Source organism: Delphinus delphis, chromosome 8 (genome assembly GCF_949987515.2).
Source record: "Delphinus delphis chromosome 8, mDelDel1.2, whole genome shotgun sequence".
Classification (NCBI taxonomy): domain Eukaryota; kingdom Metazoa; phylum Chordata; class Mammalia; order Artiodactyla; family Delphinidae; genus Delphinus; species Delphinus delphis.
In genome coordinates this window covers 4,461,713-4,481,407 of record NC_082690.1, presented here as the reverse complement: position 1 = coordinate 4,481,407, position 19,695 = coordinate 4,461,713, and the positions used below count along the sequence as shown (strand labels likewise).

Sequence of the window (19,695 nt, the reverse complement as noted above, 5' to 3'; positions counted from 1 at the left end):
CCAACGTGGTGGGTTAGAACAACACAGATTTATCATCTCACAGTTCTGGAGCCCAGAAGTTCCAAATCAGTTTTACTGGGCTGAAACCAAGGTGTTGGCAGGGCCACACCCCCTCAGGGGCGTAAGGGGGGATCTGTTCCTGGTGGCTGCCAGGAGTCCTCGACCTGTAGTTCGTCACTCCAGCGTTTAGGGCCAGCATCTCTAAACCTCCCTGCTCCATCTTCAAATTGCCTTCTCTTCTCTGTGTGTTTAAATCTCCCTCTGCCCTCCTCTTTTGGGGATAACATGTGATTGCATTTAGGGCCACTTGGGTAATTCAGGATCATCTCCTCATCAAGATCCTTAATGTAATTACATATGCAGAGACCTTTCTTTTTAAAATTTTTCCCATATAAACTTACATCCACAGGCTCCAGGGACTGGGATGTATCTTTGGGAAGCACATTTTATAACGTATCCCAGATTGCCCACTGGTCCCTAAAGATTCACATCTGTTCTACATGCAGAATACCTTCACTCTACCCTGACATCTAACCAGTTAAAGCATCAACTCATGTAAAAAGAGATCTCATCTAAACATCACCAGCCCCCAGTTCCGAAATTTCCTCATCTAATCAGGTATGGGTGACACTCTGGGTGTGATCCTCCTGAAACAAAACCTCTCTCCATCTACAGACCTGTGAAATTAGAAAGCACAGCATCTGCTTCCCAAACGCAATGGCAGGACAGGCATAGGGTCACAGTTCTATAACATTCTCATTCCAAATGGGAGAAGAATGGAAGGAAAAGGGGGCCACCAGTCCATAGCACTAAAAAAAAAAGTCAACGGGGTCAATTCCATTAGGATGCAAGGCCTGGGAATAATCCTCTGTGGGTTATCTCTTCACCCCTTGGGCCCACAGCTCTGCCTTCTAGCCCTATAGTTCTGGCCTCTGGACCCCAAGTCTCCGCCCTCAGAGTCAACCTTCCTTTTTCTAGAAAGGTAGCACGTGTTTGCAACTTAGTAGTTTTAGCAACTTGTTTCCTGCCTATAGAATTTGGGGAGTCCAACAGCTTTCTTTCATTTTTAACTTCACCACTTTCAGCCCAAGCTGGCAATGGTTCTGCTTAAAATGTTCTCAAAACTTCGTGGGTCTCTTATGTATATCATGGGGATTCATACTATTAGGCAAAAGGTTCTTCCACTGAACTTTCCTAGGTAATCCCATCTCTGTGGCATCTGCTGATACGGCTAAGTGGTTCCATGAGTCATTAGTAATATCTTTAGTGCTGGCAAAACGTTGTCCAGGCTTGTTCTCTTCAGAGCACATTTTCCTGACTGTGAATCTCCTAACTTTAGCATCTTTTGAAATTTTAAATAAGCTAAAAATTTCCCAAATCATCGATCTTTTCTTTAACAGTTCTTTCCCCAATTTTTATTTTTCCTGTCATATTTTACCATAAGCAGGAAATAAAGGTCATGTGTCCCAGACTTTGTTTGGAAGTCTCCTCAGCTAAATATCCCAGTTCATAACTTCTGCTTTCCGCTGACTGTCGGATACAATTCAATTATATTTTCTGCCTCTGTATCGTGAAGGTCATCCTTCCTCCAGTTTCCAATGACATGAAATACAGGCTTTTTCTGTCATGCGCTAAGAATTCTTCCAGACTCTACCCATTATCCAGGTCCAAAGCCACTTCCACATTGTAAAGTATTCAGTCCCACAGCACCCACCTTCCCCATACCAAAGTCTTAGTAAGCGTTCAAGCAGAGAAACAGAGCCAGTAGGAACCGTATACTAAGAGTCTTATTGCAGGAGCTGACTTACATGATTGTGGGGCTCTCTAGGCAAGTCCAAAGTCCCCAGGGCAGGCTGTCAGGTAGGCAGTCTCTGGGGAGGTTGAAGCTGCTGTCCATAGTGGGATTTCTCCTGCCAAGAAGTCTGGTTCTCTCCTTAAGACCTTCCAATTGATTGGGTGAGGCCCATCCAGATTATCTAGGGTCATCCACTTAAAGTCAGCTGGTGGTGAATATTAATCACAGATTAAAATAAAATACCATGGTAGTAGACATTTGTCCTCATACCAGTGAGGAAATCATTTGGTGGAAGTACAAGACAACTGTAGTCGTTAAAGTCAATTAGACATAGTTATAATGGGAAGTAGGGGAAAACGTACTCAATGTTTAGAAGAAGTTAAACTTCAAATAAAGTGAAATTCCTTGCCTGGGGCTGATGGAGCCAGGTGGACTTCAGGACATTCATGAATTTCCTAGAAATATGAAAGTTGTGTGTGTGTGTGTGTGTGTGTGTGTGTGTGTGTGTGTGTGTATGTGTGAGAGAGAGAGAGAGAGGAAGAGAGAGAGAGAGAGGAGAGAGAGAGCATATGCATTTTTCTGCAGAGTCCATAGTTTTCATCAGATTCACAAAAATATGACTTTTGTAATATGTAATAAATACTAAAATACTACCTCACTTATATGGTAGCCAGGTTATCCGTCGATAGAAGTAGGCCTCCTTTAGGAGTCTGGACTGTGGGTCTTATAAAATCTTCTGTGTCCATAAACCCACACCAACCTGGATCTTCTCCAGCCAAGTCCTGGAGAACTCAGAGGTAGTGCTGAAAATGGTTCTTTTGTGGATTGGATAGGGCAGAATCATGAGCTGCTTATTAGCCTAAAACTTACTACGAGATGTTTTCCACGAATAATTGATCTGAGCTGGCCTCAGATCGATGGCTGGGTAGAGCAAGGTGGCAGGGATCAGGATAGCGCCACGAATGAGTCAACCACCACGCCTCCCCTGATCTAGAAAGGGGTTAATGCACACAGATGGCTGCAACCCCCCCAAGCAGTCAGCATACTGTAAAACAATATTAACATCACTGCCTTTTGAATACCATGTCTTGTAAACCCCAGGATATGACAAGCCTCTTTAGAATCTTCTTTGATTGTGTTACTGAGTCTCCCGTAGGGAAGTAGGGAAGGGTAGGGGGTAGATACCAGAGGAAACATATAATTAGATATCTCCTAGAACAATAAGGGTCCTCAAACACATATGCATGAAACTGCTTTGTTGCTTTGGCATTTCTGTTGGTGAGTAATTAGCCAAGTTTGGGGGGAGAGTGTGTAGCTTGGGCAATCCCATTGTTGTGAGCCATGGGGAAAGAATAGTTCCCTTTAGCTACGTTTTCAGGGAATCACTAAATGGAGATATGAATGGAGAGGAAAGAACAGACTTTCTGGAGAGATGCCATTGTGGTAATGTCAGAACTTCCTTTCAGACTCAGATAAATCTTTCTTGTTCTCATCCTTATTTTTAGTTGTACGGAAGACAGGAGGCCGATTTCTGTGAGAGGATGTTGTGTGATGCAGACCTCCCTGCCAGCCCCCCGACCCAGGAGAGATGCACGGCTGTCTCTGTGGGTCCCTCGTTCTTGTTTTTTTTTTTTTTTTTTTTTTTTTTAACTCTAGCGATTCCTCATCAGGGCACTGACTGTGGATGGTGGGGAGGCAGTGTTTTTATTTTACTGCTGAGAGGAGTAGAGGTTTTCTCTTGGGAACTCTTCTGAGAGAAGAACGAGTTTCTGACAAACACTTTCTGAAAGTTACTCTATGGCCAGAGTGGAATAGATCCGAGGATGGTGGTCATTTCTGAGAAATGAGGCTGGTTTAAGAGACTGGCCCTGCGGCTCTCTGCCTGTGGCCGCTGAGCCTCTCAGCTTAGAGACGCCCCAGCTCTGGTTGTCCTGGGGACCACTCAGACTTGCTGTCAATGGCATAAGGAAACAGTTTGTCAGTTCTCTAGGCTAAGGGTTGCCAAAGTACGTGGCCTCTGTGTTAAAAATAGGGAGCCAGAATGGGAATTTTTCCGTTTTTGAAGGGAATCTATCTAAGGAAAAAAACAGATTTCAATTTGATTTGAAGACCTTGGACATGTGAATTGTCTTCCCTGGGTCTCAGTTTATCTAACCGGAAGAACGGGAGCAGAGGTGCTTACTTATCCGTAGGAATGTTATGAGACTTACGATGCTTATGCAATGACGTTCCGATATAAATGGCCCCCAAAATGCATCACATTAGTTGGAGCAAGTTTTCCAGAGCACCTGGCGCCTCCGATGAAAGTGACCTTTTGGAAATGGCAGGTTGTGAACACTGTAAAAAGGAGAAATGGCTTCACCTGCTCTCCAGAGAAGTATTTGAGGAAGATAGGTCCACTCTTTAAGCACGGGAAGAGACTCAACAGTGCCCTGACCTGGAGCCGTCCGTAAAAACCACAGGCCAGAACCCCACGGTGAAATTCAGCAAGCTAACCACTGAGGTCAATTCAGTCTGGAAATAAATAAAGCACCATCCATTCATCTGTCTGGTAATTCAGGCTCCTGTGGGACTGAAGTGAGTGCTGGGGCTCAGGAACCACGGCTCCCATAAAGAGCTTCCACGTTCTCGAGGCAGCAGTCTCGGTGCCAGTCTGTGTTTCTTCGGCCTGCTCTCATCTCTGGCCACAGAGCTCTTTGGAGTTTGAGGGGCCATCGGCCGACACACACACCTGCTTGCCCATTAAGTCACAGACTGCGGAGGACGCAGCAGGTCCAGAAGGGGTTTCTCTGGGGGCTTTGGGGGGATTGATGTGATTCGAATGTGTGCTATCCGGTCACTGTCACAGTGGCGGTTCTTATTGGCTGGAGGATGAGTCTGGAAATGTCACAGAAAGATTTCTGTCTCAGCCCGGATTGTCCCTCAACTAATTGTGCAGCAGGCCACCAGATAATGGGTTGTTTGGAAAACAGTGCCCAGTCTCAGTGGCTTTTTGTTTTGGAACGAACCCGGTAGCCTTCTTGAAGTAAAGGAGCACGTGGGAATGGAAGCCATCATGGGTTGAGAGATGGTTTTGATTTGGGGCTTGGCTGTGTCGTCCTCCTGGTGCTGTCAGTGTCCTGTGGGCACTCATCAGACAGGTGGCTGGAGAGACCTGCCTCGGGAGTTAGGGCTCCTGCAGAAATATGAGGTTTGACATCTTGGACCTCTTCTGTCCTCAGCAAGGATTAATTTCAGAGGAGATATTTCATGAAAAACGGATTTCCCCCCCCCACTCTCTTCTTTTTTTAACTGTTGTTTTTATAAATTTATTTACTTATTCTGTTTTTGGCCATGTTGGGTCTTCAGTGCTGCGCACGAGCTTTCCCCAGTTGCGGCGAGCAGGGGCCACTCTTCACCACGGTGCGCGGGCCTCTCACCGTGGTGGCCTCTCTCGCTGCAGAGCATGGGCTCCAGGCACACGGGCTTCAGTAGCTGTGGCACGCAGGCTCAGCAGTCGTGACTCGCGGGCTCCAGAGCGCAGGCTCAGTAGCTGCGGCACACGGGCCTGGTTGCTGCGCGACACGTGGGATCTTCCCAGACCAGGCCTCGAACCCGCGTCCCCTGAATTGGCAGGCGGAGTCCCAACCGCTGCACCACCGGGGAAGTTCCCCCCCACCCAATCTCCTTTGGTGTCCCAGGAAAATATATTTTGTTGATTTGAAGGTGCCATGAACTGTAAGGTGCTTATTGATTTAATATCAGCTTTTCAGGGCTGGGAGAAGTAGGAGGATGGGTACCACGTTCTTACACACACCGATTAGAAGATACATTGCTAATTCAGAAACACTAAAATGTGAAAACATATTTTGTATAACAGTACAACAGAGGTAAAACATTATTTTTGGTGGCCCGACAGCCAAAAGTCCCACACGTATTTGCTCTAAAATCTTCTTCCAATGGGATTCCCAGGTCGATATCACATTTCTTAAGATAATGAAGGATTTTGATTTTTCACTGGTTGTTTTATACATGTGTACATCTAAGTAAGAAGAGAGTTCCTGATGGTTTGGGTTTCAGACAAAGCCCCTGTCATCTTTAAACAGCTCTGGATTTTCTGAGCTATTATTAGCCTGGAGAGTCTAGATAATTGCAATCCACACAGAAATCTAAAAATAAAGTGTTTATTCATTATCTCTGAAGATTTTTTTTTTAGCACATAGCATTTTTCAGAAGGGCTTACAAGTGCTTCGATTAAAGGATGGATGACTCTTTCCCTAGCCCACCCTCCCAGTGGACGTTTGAAGGAAAGGCCGAACAGCCAAAAGGCAGAACTCAGGAGAGAGGAGAAAGTCCAGTGAAGGTCTTATTAATCTGTCTCAGAATGGTTGAGAATTGGGTGAAGATCTAATTCTTCTAATGCAGTCGGTAACCTTTATCTTGCTGGCATTTATCTGTGCTGAGGTAAATGTTGATGGCATTGGTGGGTATGTAATCAGTGGCATACTCTCATCATTTATTTTTTTAAAGAACGGACACAATAGTATCGATCACCCCATACATTCCATGCTAAGTAGTTGCATTAATCTGACCTAATGAGTGTGTGTTGAAACAGTTGTCCTGCAGCTGTCACCTGCTTTCATCCATGGTCCTGCTTGCTAAATATGCCTTTTCTTCATCCATAATCTCGACTCGGTTCTTGTGAACCAAAGGTCAACACACTTTTCCGCAGAGGACCAAATAGTAAATACGTTAGGCTTTGTAGACTGTCCTGTCTCTGATGCGCCTCCTCAGCTCCGCCGTTGGAGGAGGTGCAATCACGTGGGCGTGGCTGGATTCCAGTTCGACTTCGTGTGCTTACATCGTGGGTGCGTGGGATTTGGACCACATGCTGTATCTGCTGACCCCATTGTGGTCCAAGGTTGGAGAAAGAAACCATATTCACCACTGTGACTTGTTGAGGGCCAACCATGTGGAAGGCATGGCTCAAGTCCATGGTGGCGAGCTGGTCAACTTTCCTGCTCTTCCGGAGTCAATGTTCTCATGGAGAATAGGGAAACAAAAAAGCAAATAAGTTAACAAAATAATTTCAGTTCTATGTAGAAAAGAGGTGATCTGATGAAGAATAACTTACGTTTTGGGGGGGGTTTGATTATGAACCCATGTGTTTGAGACCCAGACCATCATTTTCTAATGAATTTCGCATGATTCCCTTCAGCCTCACTTTCCTTATTTGTCAATTAATAGTGATACCTATTGGGTCACATTGAAGAATGAATAAGATTTATGAAGGGTCTTTTGTGCAGCAGTAAAGCCCCATTACGTGTTCACTACACCTTATTGTCAATATTGTTTTTGATGTCGTTTTATCACCCGTATCCTTATCATCCCTCACCTTTGCTTGTAAGTGAAGAAACTCTTCATGACAAACGTAACAGAATGCAGCAACGAAGAGACAGGGTGGACTGCAGTTCTTTGCCTTTTGTATCCACTTAAGAGAGAACTTCTCTAGGTCCATGGGCAAGTTGCAGCTGCTATCTTCCTGTTCAGCTGACGTGAGAAGCCAGTGTTTAGTATCCACACATTACCCTTACCGGAATATCTGTCATTGTTAGCAACCAACCCTATGGATTCGTTAACACTTGAAAAAGCACAGGGAGAGTTGGTCTAGACCCTCAGAGAAAGAGGGTGAGCAAACTTAGGAATTGTTCTTGCCTGTCAGAAGCTCCATAAACATCCATTGACAAATGTGATGAGTGAAAAACAGATAATTAAGCTTTTTCTGGCTCAGTCCTCTCTGACTCAGAATGACCATCTGAAATACGTACTCTCCGCTTACCGAAGTATGATTTCAAGGAAAGTTCAGAGTTCTTAGAAAATGCATAACTACAAAATGGAAACAGCGAGAAGAAAACACAATCGTAGCTAACCTTTGCTGAGCCCTTATGAGCCAGGGACTCTGTCAGGTCCATTGGATTCAACTTTATCCTAAGCCCCACAGTAAACTGCCACAAACTTTGAAGACAGTAAAATGTTCATTTTCCGAAGGAGGAGATGGAGACTCAGAGAATCGAAGCATCTTCCTCAAGGTCATCGGGCCGGGGAGTGGCAGAAGCAGAATTCAAGCCCAGGTCAGTCTGACCCAAGGCCGACACTTGGTTTCCCAGACAGTGAGCTTTGAATTGTTTGATTGCTTACATCCTCCAAGAGAAAAACAAGCCATACAAAATAAAACAAATATTTTTAAAAAATACGTATTCCCCCATTATATACGTGGGTGCATACATAACATATATGTGTGTATCATCCATAATATATGCATATTTCTTTCTTTCTTTATAAATTTATTTGTTTGTTTAGGCTGCCCCGGGTCTTAGTTGCTGCATGGGGGATCTTTAATTGCAGCGTGCAAACTCTTAGTTGCAGCATGCATGGAAGATCTTAGTTCCCCAACCGGGGCACGAACCCGGGCCCCCTGCACTGGGAGAGCGGAGTCTTACCCACTGGACCACCGGGGAACTCCCTATGCCTATTTATTAACAAGTCAAATCTCTGTACCATTATACTAATACATATTGAGCAAATTATCAAACGTTTACAAAAAAGAAATGCAAAAAGGATGCACTAAAAAGTAAGTCCAAACGGAAGAACTTTTCTCCCCCGTGTGAGTGGATCCCCAGCTGCGTTGAATGATGTGTGTACTTTGCAGCCCGCTGCACTGGACCACCCGGGCAGGCCAGATAGACGCATCAGGTCTAACAGTATTTTGTCTCCCTGGTAATCGAGTTTAGTCTCTGCGTGCAGCCCTGCCTATGTAGCCTTCATTTCCCGAGAATCTCAAATGATCACTGCATGGTGTAGTGAGGCTGGCTCAAGAGACTGGGGGCTGGCACCCACGGGTGCAGGTCTTTAGCCCTGAGCAGATCAATGGCACGTGTAGGGAGCAGAGCGCAGCCTCCCCCGAGCGGCTCTGGGTGCCCTGCTGCCATGCATTCAGCACTGGGGGCCTTGGGCAAGTGCCACCGCATGATCCCAGCAGCGGGCAGGCTCTGGCCATTTCAGAGATGAAGTGATTCTTCCAGCGCACAAATATCTCGCTAATTAGCAATTAGCCGTCAAGGGAGAAGGAAAGGAGGGAAACTGGGGATCTGAAATAGTCTCCTAAGAGAGGAGGAAAAAAACCCCAGCACTTAAAGTAAGCCAGATAGAAATGGGGAGCTGCCTCATCTGGGCAAGATTTTCGAGCTGTTTTTCTAAATGTTTCAGATTCAGCAAAGGGCCCCAGTGCATTCTGCCCAAGTGCTTTTTCCCTTTAATTTTTAAATGCATTCAAATTTCAAGGGGAATTTAATCCATATGTTTCTGGTTCTTTTACACTTAACTCATCAAAATGTTGTTCCTTAAGAGCTGTTTGATCTGTTAGGCTTATGAGCCTTTGTTATAAGCCTTTTCAAAACCTCTTTCCCCTTTTTGAATCAGCAAATGGAATTGTGCCAATTCTGAATGGGATTTGAGTAAAGAGAAGTCCAACTTTAGGATTAAGTGCAGAACCTCAAGGGTATCCGAGCCGACCCTGCAGAGACACACACTCGGCCCTTGCATGATAGTAGGACCACCAGCATCCTGGGTGCACTCGGCACGGGGAGAAGGGCTTGGTGAGAGCCCAGAGCAGAGAGGCGCTGCAGAGGGCGTGCACGTGTGTTAGGGAACCAGGGGGCCTTAGAATTAGGCCTAAGAAGCTACCTGGTCCATCCCACCCAGTGGCATCCGTGACACACAGAAATGAAAATCACGATACCAGTAACAAAAAGAGTTGATACTCAGGAACACCGACTCAACTGCCAGCTGCCCCTCTAGTGCTGGATGGGCGTCTTCTCCTTTAATCCTCCGCAGACACTGTGAGGGAGGCACGGAGGTCATAACATGTAGTGGGTGTGAGCTTAGGATATAGAATCAGCTGACCTGGCGTTGGATGCCAGTGTCAACATGATAAACTCTAGTATGTTAGGAAAATTCTTGAATGCTCCCCAGATTGTGCTTCCATCGCTCTTGGTCCTGTCATCGTTGGTGTGTTGATGCTGCTGAGGATGCTGTCGTGCTCCACTATCTCACGGGGCAGCCGCTGTTTCCATTGTCAGCTACTGTTGTTAGAAAGTTGTCCTTTTTTTGTTTTCATTTCTTCTTCTGTGTCAAAATCTCCTATCTTACAAAATATACCCGTTCGTTCTAAAGTAGATGTCAGCTAATTCCTCTTCTACGTGGCAGGCCTTCTCACGCTTACTGAGCAGTTGTGCCCCCGAACTTCTCTTTTCCAGGGTGCATGAGCCATATTTGATCTGCAGTCTTTGGAAGGGACCCGTTTCCTGACCTCTGTCTACCCCGGGCTGCACTGTCCTGATGCACTAGAACGCTCAGTGTGTTAGCTGAGGTCTGGCCAGGGTGAAGCACAAAGGAAGCCTGCTTGCTTTGGGTTTGTGTTTTATGCTCCAGTTAATACAGTCCGAGCATCCTTTAGCTTGCCTAATTCACATAACGCCTTTTTGTTGATTTAGAGTTAATGCCAATAATATAAGGTGTTTTTCTTTTCATGGATTGTGTAAGGCAACGCTCCATCTCCTGTACTTCTGCAGTTGATCTTTTGTTTCAAAATGTGGTGCTTTCTTATAGGCCCTGCTGAATTCGTAAAAACGAATAGGGGTTTAATGGGGAAAATGCACGTTGTGCTGAGTATTTGGATGTTAGGAGGGGCTGTGATCAAACAGGAAGGGTTTCATGAATTCCTCTTCATACATTAACTGATTCCTAGACCTCAGATCCCAAGCCTTCAAAGCCTCATTCTGGAGTCATTTTGAAGCTCGGTGAGTTTTACATGAAAGAGTGCTGGAAAATCAGTTGCCCTTGGCCCTCCCGTTGGGTAGGCGACTGAGAGTGAGCTCAGCCTGTGTAGGACATCTTTAATTTTGTCAGGTGACTAAGCGTGCAGCCACTGCAGCGGGCGTCCGCCAGCTGTGCCCACGTGGCCGCTCAAGTGGACTGCTTTTCAGAGAACAGACTGGGCTCATCTACCTTGTCTTGGTACTAAAATGCCACGCCAAAATATCATCACTGGGTTTGAACATGAGCATGAACTCTCCAGCCTCCAAGGGGAGGCGGCTTTGCTTGACAAAGGCCACTCTCCTCGTTCGGGCCAACAGGCGACTTCTGGGGAGGGCCGTGCCCGCCGCTGGGCGTGGTACAACATTGGCTAGGGCCAGGAGCTAACCAGAAGTCCTGCCGAGGAGGCCAGCCATCTGTCCGCTTACCTTTTAGCTGCACTTCCTCTCTGTATTCTCATGGGCGCTGGTAAGCCCTTTAAGCTTCACTGACCTATTCTGCCTGTGAGCTGGGAAGCCCCTGCAGGTTCTTAACTTAACCTGAGAGCTTTTCAGATGCATCTCCATGGAAATGTCTTCTCTTGCTAACAGGCCTTGGTCTGGATTGTAATCCCAGAAAACTGTGAAATGTGCCTGTTGTATATGCTGTTTCTGAGAGGTTGCATAGAGATCTAATAGTTGGGGAGCTTAAGACAAGCGGTAATGAAGAGAATTTATCCAGCAGCAGCATCTGCCGTACTAACATCCGTGCAACCCCGTTGCCGGACCTAGAAAACAACACGCGACTGGAAGGCGAGGACCCCATCCCGTGCCCAGTCCCGGTGGCTGTTTAATGTTGGGAAGGGACACAAGTTCAGTGCAAGAAGGAGTACAAGGTTGTAAGAGGTTATGCAAGTGGGTGCTCAGGAATTTGGTACAGGCTCTAGAGAAAGAATACCCTATAGGCCAGAAGGCAGTACAGCATCTGGGCTTTCGAGCTGCGTAGGATTAAGAGTGGTATGAGGAACGGTGAGATCTGGGAATGAGGATGCATCATTGAGGAAACCAGGCACACAGACATACAAGCACCTCAACACATCACAGAAGATAAAAGCCAGCGGTATTCAGTCCTCCCTTAATTTTCCAGTAACTAAAAGCTGCAGGACCACTGTTGCCAATGGTGATGGGACACTAGCATCTTTCTAGTAAGACCTTCTTTCACTGCCCAACAAGATGGACAGTATCCCTTTTTCCCAATAGGATGGACAGTATCTCTTTTCAAAGCCAGAGTAGCTATTTACATCTACTAACACTTGTCTGAAATAACATCTGGAAAAACCATCCAAATAGTGGGTGAAATATCCCAATGGCTGGCCCACAGAAGGTGAAAGTCACCTATATTGTTTATAATTTCTAGAGCCCTTGCCGTGTGCCGAACACTCTCCCAAGAGCCATGTGTATATGTGCATCGTTTCATCTAATCCTCATGACGACCTCTGAGGGCAGGTAACGTTATCATCCCCATTCACAGACAGAACGAGGTACTGAGAGCCTGAGGGCAGAGAATGAATAAATAATGAAATGAGGCTGTGAACCAGGCATTCTGACTCCAGGATAAGAACAGCATTTAAACAATCTTCTGTATGTCATAAAATCATCGAATCTGCACAGCGGTCAACTGCTTGCAAATAACTTTCTCATGTGAGGGCTCCTTTGTCCTTCACAACTTTTCTGGGAAATAAAGAGTATCGTGGTTATAAGAAGCCAGGGCATATGTGTATATCAATTCCTTTTTGAAGACCGTGAGTCTGTTTCTGTTTCGTAAATAAGTTCATTTGTATCATTATTTTAGATTCCGCTTATAAGCGATATCATATGATATTTGTCTCTGTCTCACTTCACTTAGTATGATAATCTCTAAGTCCATCCATGTTGCTGCAAATGGCATTATTTCATTCCTTTTTATGGCTGAGTAATATTCCATTGTATATATGTACCACATCTTCTCTATCCATTCATCTGTCAGTGGACATTTAGGTTGTTTCCATGTCTTGGCAATTGTGAATAGTGCTGCTGTGAACATAGGAGTGCATGAATCTTGTATAACTGAATCACCTTGCTGTACACCTGAAACTAACACAACATTGTAAATCAACTCTACTCCAATATGAAATAAAAAATTAAATAAAAAATAAATAAAATGTGTGAAAGAAAAAAAAAAGAAGCTGAGGCAGAGAGAAAGGTTCCCCCAAGGGTTGCAGTCTTCCCTCTGCTCAGGCCTGCATCGGGCCCTGTTTGGTGATGACTCAGCAGACACTGACCATTCAGTATTTTTACCTTCTCGTCTCAAGTGAACTTCACATCCCTTCCGTGTTAGCTTTCCATGCACGCTTCTCCGCTGAACTTCATTGTCATGCACAATTCTCCGGCTCTACCACGGGGTCAGATGCCCTGTGCCCTGACCACGCCTCCTGCCCTTCCCCAGCCCGCTCATCTAGTTCCTTCTCCTCCTCGACAGCACTGAAACTGAGGGTGCTTTGACAGCTCTACTTTCCTGACGCAGTCTCATCCTTTCTTCACTCCCTTCCGCATCCAGCAGAGATGGGACGGTCTGTGGCCTCATCTACAATCGCCGATATTCTCAGCGTCCTTATCCCACGGTCCCTGGCTCAGACTCTCCTGGCCAAACTCAATTCCAGAAAAAGAATTACGTCATCAGGGTTCACCCTGGGTGCTGTTGGAGAAAATCATAAAGTTATTTACAGTGGTGTCTCCGTAAAGACACAATCTCTGATCTTACCTAGACCCACAAGCAAACAAGCAACAACAAAAAACCCTGGCAATTCCGAACTTCCTGTTTTGTCACCTCTCCCATCTGTACAATGGCCGTTTCCAGTCTTCTCCATAATACTTAACCCTCCTAATCCTACTTTTCTCTCTTATTCCCAGAGGATTACCTTGCCTCGAACTTGGCCTTTCTTCCTTTGGCAAATTTCTTTTTGCTTAAACATCATTTTTCTCAGAGGTTCTTCCCGATACCTGTCTTTTCCTAGTTTCCTGATCCTCCTGATTATAACACCACATGTTTTTATTACTTGTTTAAATTTACCGTTACCTCTGTTTCAAGAGGTCAAAAGAGGTGAGTTGTATCCTCAGCAAGTACACTTTCTAGTAGGTGCCTAATAAATGTTTGTTGAAAATGGATGACTGAATACATTAATGAACGGAGGAAAAAAATACACATATGCCATCACATAAGAACTTTCTTAACCTCTTGTCACTGGAGCTGTGAGTCTTCCTTCCTTTGCATCTTTTGTCCTCTTAAAAGAAAAGGCTGCTCCCCTCCCAGCCAAAGCTCTGTCTTCCAGGGATGCTGGGGCCTCATTGACCCCCGTCTTCCTGGCTACCTTGTTTTATCTTCTATCCTCTCTTTCTGATGCCTTTAATATCTTACTTTCTATTGTTACTCTTCAGCAGTTGAAGGTGATCAAATCTATTTCATATTTAAAAATATCAATAAAGCCCTTTTCTTGATTCCACGTCCAGCTTGCATTTTGTCTCTTCCCTGGCTTTGTTTGCTCTGATGTCTGTCCTCCAGCTCACACTTGGTCCTCACTGTGCCTGGCCTTGGCTGCCACCACGTCACTGAAGCTGGGATCTTGGTGGCTCAACTTTCCGTGACAGTCGTGGACGTGTTGGTGTCCCCCTGGGGCTCACTGTTGAGCCTGGGCTCCAGTGCCATCTGCATGCTGATGACTCGCTGGTCAGTAGCTCCAGCCTGGTCTCTCCCCGGACCCTCCATCCCTGTCCTTGTCTAGGTAGAGGCCACAGACACCTCACACTCAGCAGGTTGAAACTCATTCCATAAGCTTTCTCCCAAACTTGCTTCTCGTACAGCGATCTCTCACCCCGAGGACCGAGTCAGAAGCCTTGGTATCGTCCCAGCTCCTCTGTCTCTTTTTCCCAAGTGTCCCTCAGCCCTGACGCTCTCCTTTCCCACCACCGCTTGCCTTGTTCAAGCGGCCTTGACCTCTCATTGGGACCGCCACCCCTGACTGATCTTCCCACCTTAGGCTGGATCTCATCTGATTCATTCTCCATGCTGCAGCCAGAGAGGACCTTTGGAATGGAATACCGATTCTGTCTTCTCACTGTTTAGAACTTTTCGTTGGTTTTCTCCTTGTATTCAGGATGAAGTCCCACCCCCGTAACGGGGCTTCAGGGGCCCTCGTCCTTTCACCATCTGACGTCCTCTTACCTCTCACCTCCACCCCCGTGTCTTTACCACCTCATGCCCCCAACACACTCCCCACAGCCCACATTCTCTTCTGGCAGCTTCCTCCCAGGCCCTCTCCTGCCTCTAGCCTTTGTGATGCTGATCTTTCTGCCTGGACACCAGTCAGAAGGTCTGTCATAGTCACACTGCTCGCTGAGTCCATGTGTTGCCCTTACCGAGAGCACGGTGCACCAGAAAGGACGCACGACTTGGAACAGAGATCTGGCTTACGGATGTATGCCTCCATCTGTCTGCCCAGCCGTGCAGCAGGTATGGGGTCGGGCTCCCTCCTTCCCTCCTCCAAACACACTTGACCCGGCTGCTTCCTGCTTACCTTCATGCTGCACCTTAGTCATCAGCTACTCCAGAGACCTTTAACGCACGCGCGCACACGCACACGCGCACACGCACGCGTGCACACGCTCTTCTCTCTTTTTAGGAGTTGCATTATACCCTGAACTTCGCCCATCGCAGAAGCTTCTGTCAGTCAACACACCTGTGTCGAATGGCTCTGTTGTACCAGCCACCATGGTGGGTGCTGGCTGCGCTGTACGTTGCATGTTCACTGCTGTGCGTGTCACCGTGGGACCATGTGCTCCGTGGGGGCTGTGACAGGGAGCATCCCACAGCTATACCGTGCCAGCGATCAGCCCTGCTCATGGACGATGGGGGTCACTAAGTAATATTTGTTGGTTGCTGGCTGGCTGGGCAGAAAGAGGGAAGAGTAAGCTGGAAAGCCCCGTCTCTGGTTCCACATTCCGCGCTCTTCTGAGCACCCCGGGCTCTCCGTGGCCCCAGGGAGCCTTCCTCTGACAGACCTCCTGGTTTCCCCCAGGGGCCCTAGCCAGTCTCCGCGGGGCCAGGCCTTCTCACCCCTGCTGCTCTGGTGTCTCTACGTCGTTTCTCCCGGTGAGAGCCTCAACCCTTCAGGATCTTAGCCCTTCTCTTTGGGGGGGCCTGGAAAGCAGCCTGGAGGGCCGTGCAGTGGGGGGTGAGGAAGGGCTGAATTATTTGGCTCGCATTCAGCATCCCCTGAGGACACACTGGACTCCAGGTGTTGGTAAATAGAGGTCCCTTTCAGCAGAAGCACAGCAGGCTTTTCCTCCTCTTTTATTGTGATGATTATTATTATTTTTGTGGTTCCCATGGAAACAACTAGAGTGAGAGAACAAAAAAGTCAGGGAGGTTAGAGTGATGAGACAGCCCCCATATGCTTGAGAAGACTAAGTGTGTGTGTGTGTGTGTCTGTCTGTGTGTGTGTGTCTGTCTGTCTGTCTGTGTGCCCTGCCCTCACTTTGTTCCCCAGAACACTGCTGGGTCAGGGGAAATTGTGGTGTTTATTTACAGCATTTGTTACAATCGGGCTGAACCAGCAGACAACTATCACCTTTCAGCAATTAGGGAGCATCGTAATGACATCTCCTTCTGATTAATAGCGGGGGTGGGGGGGGCAGAGATGGAGACATTCAGAACGAGAGCCAGAGAAGTGTCGGAGAAGAAGACATAACTCAGAGACGGAGTCATGACTCGGCATCCCGTCCCCTCTCCTTTCCATCAGGGGGGGTCTCTCTGGGTGCCTCCCGTTGGGTTTCAGTGGGACACGGGAATGCAACTGCCTGGCAGCCCCAGCCCTGGGGCCCTTCATCCATCGGCTGCTCTCTCTGCCTTTCTAATTCTTTACCTGATTTGGGGTTGGAAGAGAAGCCAGCCCAGGGCCCCTCGTTAGATGGTCGAGCAGATCGCTAACATCTTGAGGCACCGAAAGAGGGTCACAAAAACCTTTCCAAAGCAGCACCTCCACCCACTGTCTTTCCTGTGGATCCGGCGGGTCTAGCTGGGCGACCCCTTCAGTATTGTTTGTGGCCTTAATGATCAGGAGACCGTAGGATCTAGGTGGTTTCTCAACCATGAAAGGCGTAGAAACAGACCTGAAATCCCTGCACGGAGAGGGATTCATTCTTCTGGGCATTTGAGTGCGGAAGACAAAGACAAGAACCAGAGGGGGCCTCTGTGTCAGAGAGCTACCTGGCCACTGCAGCTGGCCTCCCTCTTCAGCCCTGTGCCCTGTGTCTGAAGAGCTCAGGGCTTCTTTTCCAGCAGTCCCTGCACTGGTTGTGGCCTGGTGTCTACTCCTCACTCACGAGGTTACCTGTGCCACGTTCAGACTCCCCACCAGCTGTTTATCTACTCGCAGGGCAGTCTTGGAAGAAAGATGCTGAAAGCACAAGGAACTGAGCCTCCCGAGCCCCTAGACTGCTCAGAGCAGAGGCTCCCTGACCCTGGCCCCAGTGACCAGGAACACCCACCTTGGACTTGAGAACAAAAATATTGCCGCCGTATCAGTAAACAAAGGATGTTGAAGCCATCAAGCCATCACATTACAGCTGCCCGGACAGTGAGCCCTGAGGGAACTCAGGATGAGAAATCACAGGACGCTGGCCCCAGATAGCTGAGGTGCACATCAAAGGAGTGATTTCAGTGAGCCCAGACTCTTGCATCTTCCCATATAAAGAAAAACTCTAAATTCCTTAACTTGAGATGTCTGATTTTCTTTTATTAACAGTCATCTTTTGATGGTCTGACTTCCTGGTCTTTTGTTGCAAAAACCCCTATATATCCTGCCCCCCTTCCCCTCACCTCTTCGGAACAGTTTTCTCAGCGTCATCTGAGATGCTTTGTGCCGGGTTTGAGGTCCTCAGAAAGTGCACTGAATAAAACATAACTCTCGACTTTTAGATTGTGCATTTTTCTCAGTCGGCGGACCTTGCCTGAGCCGAAGGCACTTTTGAGTTTGCTAGTTGCAGCCCTTCCTCCTCCCCCAAGTAGGAGAGCGCCTCACTCTACCGTGCGGGGAAGTAGGAGTCATTTCCTAACTGGAGCCGCATTGCCCCATCAGCCCCTTTAACTCCCCACAGCGCCTCTTGGACTGAGTGCAGGCAAGCCTGTGTGACAGGGCCCGTCTCCCGGCCCACTTCTCCTCCTCTTTCAACACCGTAGCCAGTTCTTTGCACCCGTATCTTTAAGGTTATTTTTTTTCCTCTGAATGATTTTTTTTTTCTTTTCTTTTTTACCGGTGGCCTTGGATGGCAAAGGTGCAACTCAGTTACACATTACCAGAGTAACAGAGTGTGTTGTAATTGGCCAGGACTCGGTCTTGAAATGTCAAGGAAAGATTTATTTCCTAATGCACCCTCTCTGGGTGCTAATTTTGCTACAGGTAGCTGGATAATGGTTCTCACTCACAATAGGCCAGAGTTCCTAATCAGAATACAGGGCTGTAATTGGGTTGAAGGGATTTTAAATCATTAAAGTTGCATTTAGGAAGGGGAATAGAAATAGAACCCCAAGACTGAACGACTCACTTAGTGGTTAATGAGGGAGTCAGTGGAGTATTACTTCTAATATTCTCTTAATGACCTTACATGCGATGTGACTCCCCCCCCTCCAGGGTCTGTTTACAAGGCACGATTCTGAAGCCTCCTCTCCAGCACTCTGGAGCAATTAATTACTGACCCGTCAAAGAACAGTCGGGCCCTGCTCGGCCGGCAGAAACACCAATGTCTGTCTCCTCCCTTTGCATCTCCCTGCCTGCCTTGTTCTGGGGCTGCCCGGAGGGGAATGGACGTTCCCCCGGCCATAAATCATCACGCAGTTTTTGGAAAGCCCAGCTAACCATGAGAATGAGAGGGTGTCAGGGAGTTCCATCATGGTGGGTTTGCAAGGAGGGGGGCATCGGGAGGGGGATGGGAGGCTGTGGGGTGCAGACTTAAGGTTTCAGACGATATTCTCTGGTGCTTCCAGCTGGGCTGGCGTGTGCTGGCTTATCCGATGTCAATCACTGATTTAGTTCTCTGACAGCTGGATGTCCATATCACTACTAACCATCAGAATCGGGGAGCAAACGACATAAAGGGAAGGGAATAATAGACTTTCTAGGCCTGTAGATCGGGCCCTGCCTCTTCCGAGGCCTGTGGCTTTGGGCGTGTGAGTGTGACCGAGGGTCGGGCACAGAGCAGGCACTAGACAAATGGTAGCTTCCCTTAATATGATTCTGACTAAGGTTGCCATCCCCCCAGCCCGCCAAGTAAATTTGCTTCAGGTTGTGTGAAATTCCAGCCCTTAGTCTGGATTTTGTCTCCAGGTAGACTTGCAAGGCTCCCACGCCCATAAGCAGCATTCCTTAGTACTTGGGCTGCAGAGGGGTGCTTGGGGCGTATGGACCTCTTCCTTCGGCAGGTTCAGAAAGGCCTGGCCCTCCAGAGGGAGCACGTGAGTGTGGCGTGTATGTTGGCTGCGTCATTGCCGCTGGGACAACGGCAATGTAGGACCCCACCTACTAGGGACATGCGGTTTGGAAACGTGATCCTTGCAGAGTGACCTGAGCGGCCCTAGAGTCAGAACGTCCTGAGTTGGTTACCCCGTGGCCACTTGGTCCCTGTCGGCCAGGCTGCTCTGAAACGCCTGTCCTGTGCCTCAGTGACCACAGTGTCCCTGGGTAAGAACAGCTTGAGCTTCTAGGTCATCAGTGATGCCACGTGATCCCTCCTGAGTTAGGCCCTTCGGGAGGTGACTTCGTCTCTTCTAGGACTAAATGGTAACTCTGACTCTCTCTCATACTTCAGTTGTAACTCCTATTGTCTGACATGCGGTTGAGGCATTGTGGTGAGCCAGTCACACTTACAGGGCCGCCCAGATCAGGCCCATCTGGAAAGATTCTCTGAGAAGGGAGTACGGGATTCCTAAACCTCAGGGAGAAGAATGAGGCCATGGGTAACACAGTGGCCTTTAGAGTA

General features: G+C 47.6%; 1 protein-coding gene across 9 annotated transcripts in view; it reads left to right on the top strand.

Annotated features, from left to right (window-relative positions):
* The window catches only part of NTM (neurotrimin), a 932,003-nt gene that overhangs the window by 685,229 nt on the left and 227,079 nt on the right, over window positions 1-19,695 (top strand). Inside the window, exon 1 of one of the 9 annotated variants that reach the window (XM_060017641.1) lies at window positions 12,089-12,132. The exons of the other annotated variants lie outside the window; for them this stretch is intronic. Within the exon in view, the coding sequence (XP_059873624.1) occupies window positions 12,113-12,132 (20 nt within the window). The 5' untranslated portion in view covers window positions 12,089-12,112. Of the gene's footprint in view, window positions 1-12,088; window positions 12,133-19,695 lie in introns of those variants that run through there. 9 annotated transcript variants of the gene reach the window in all.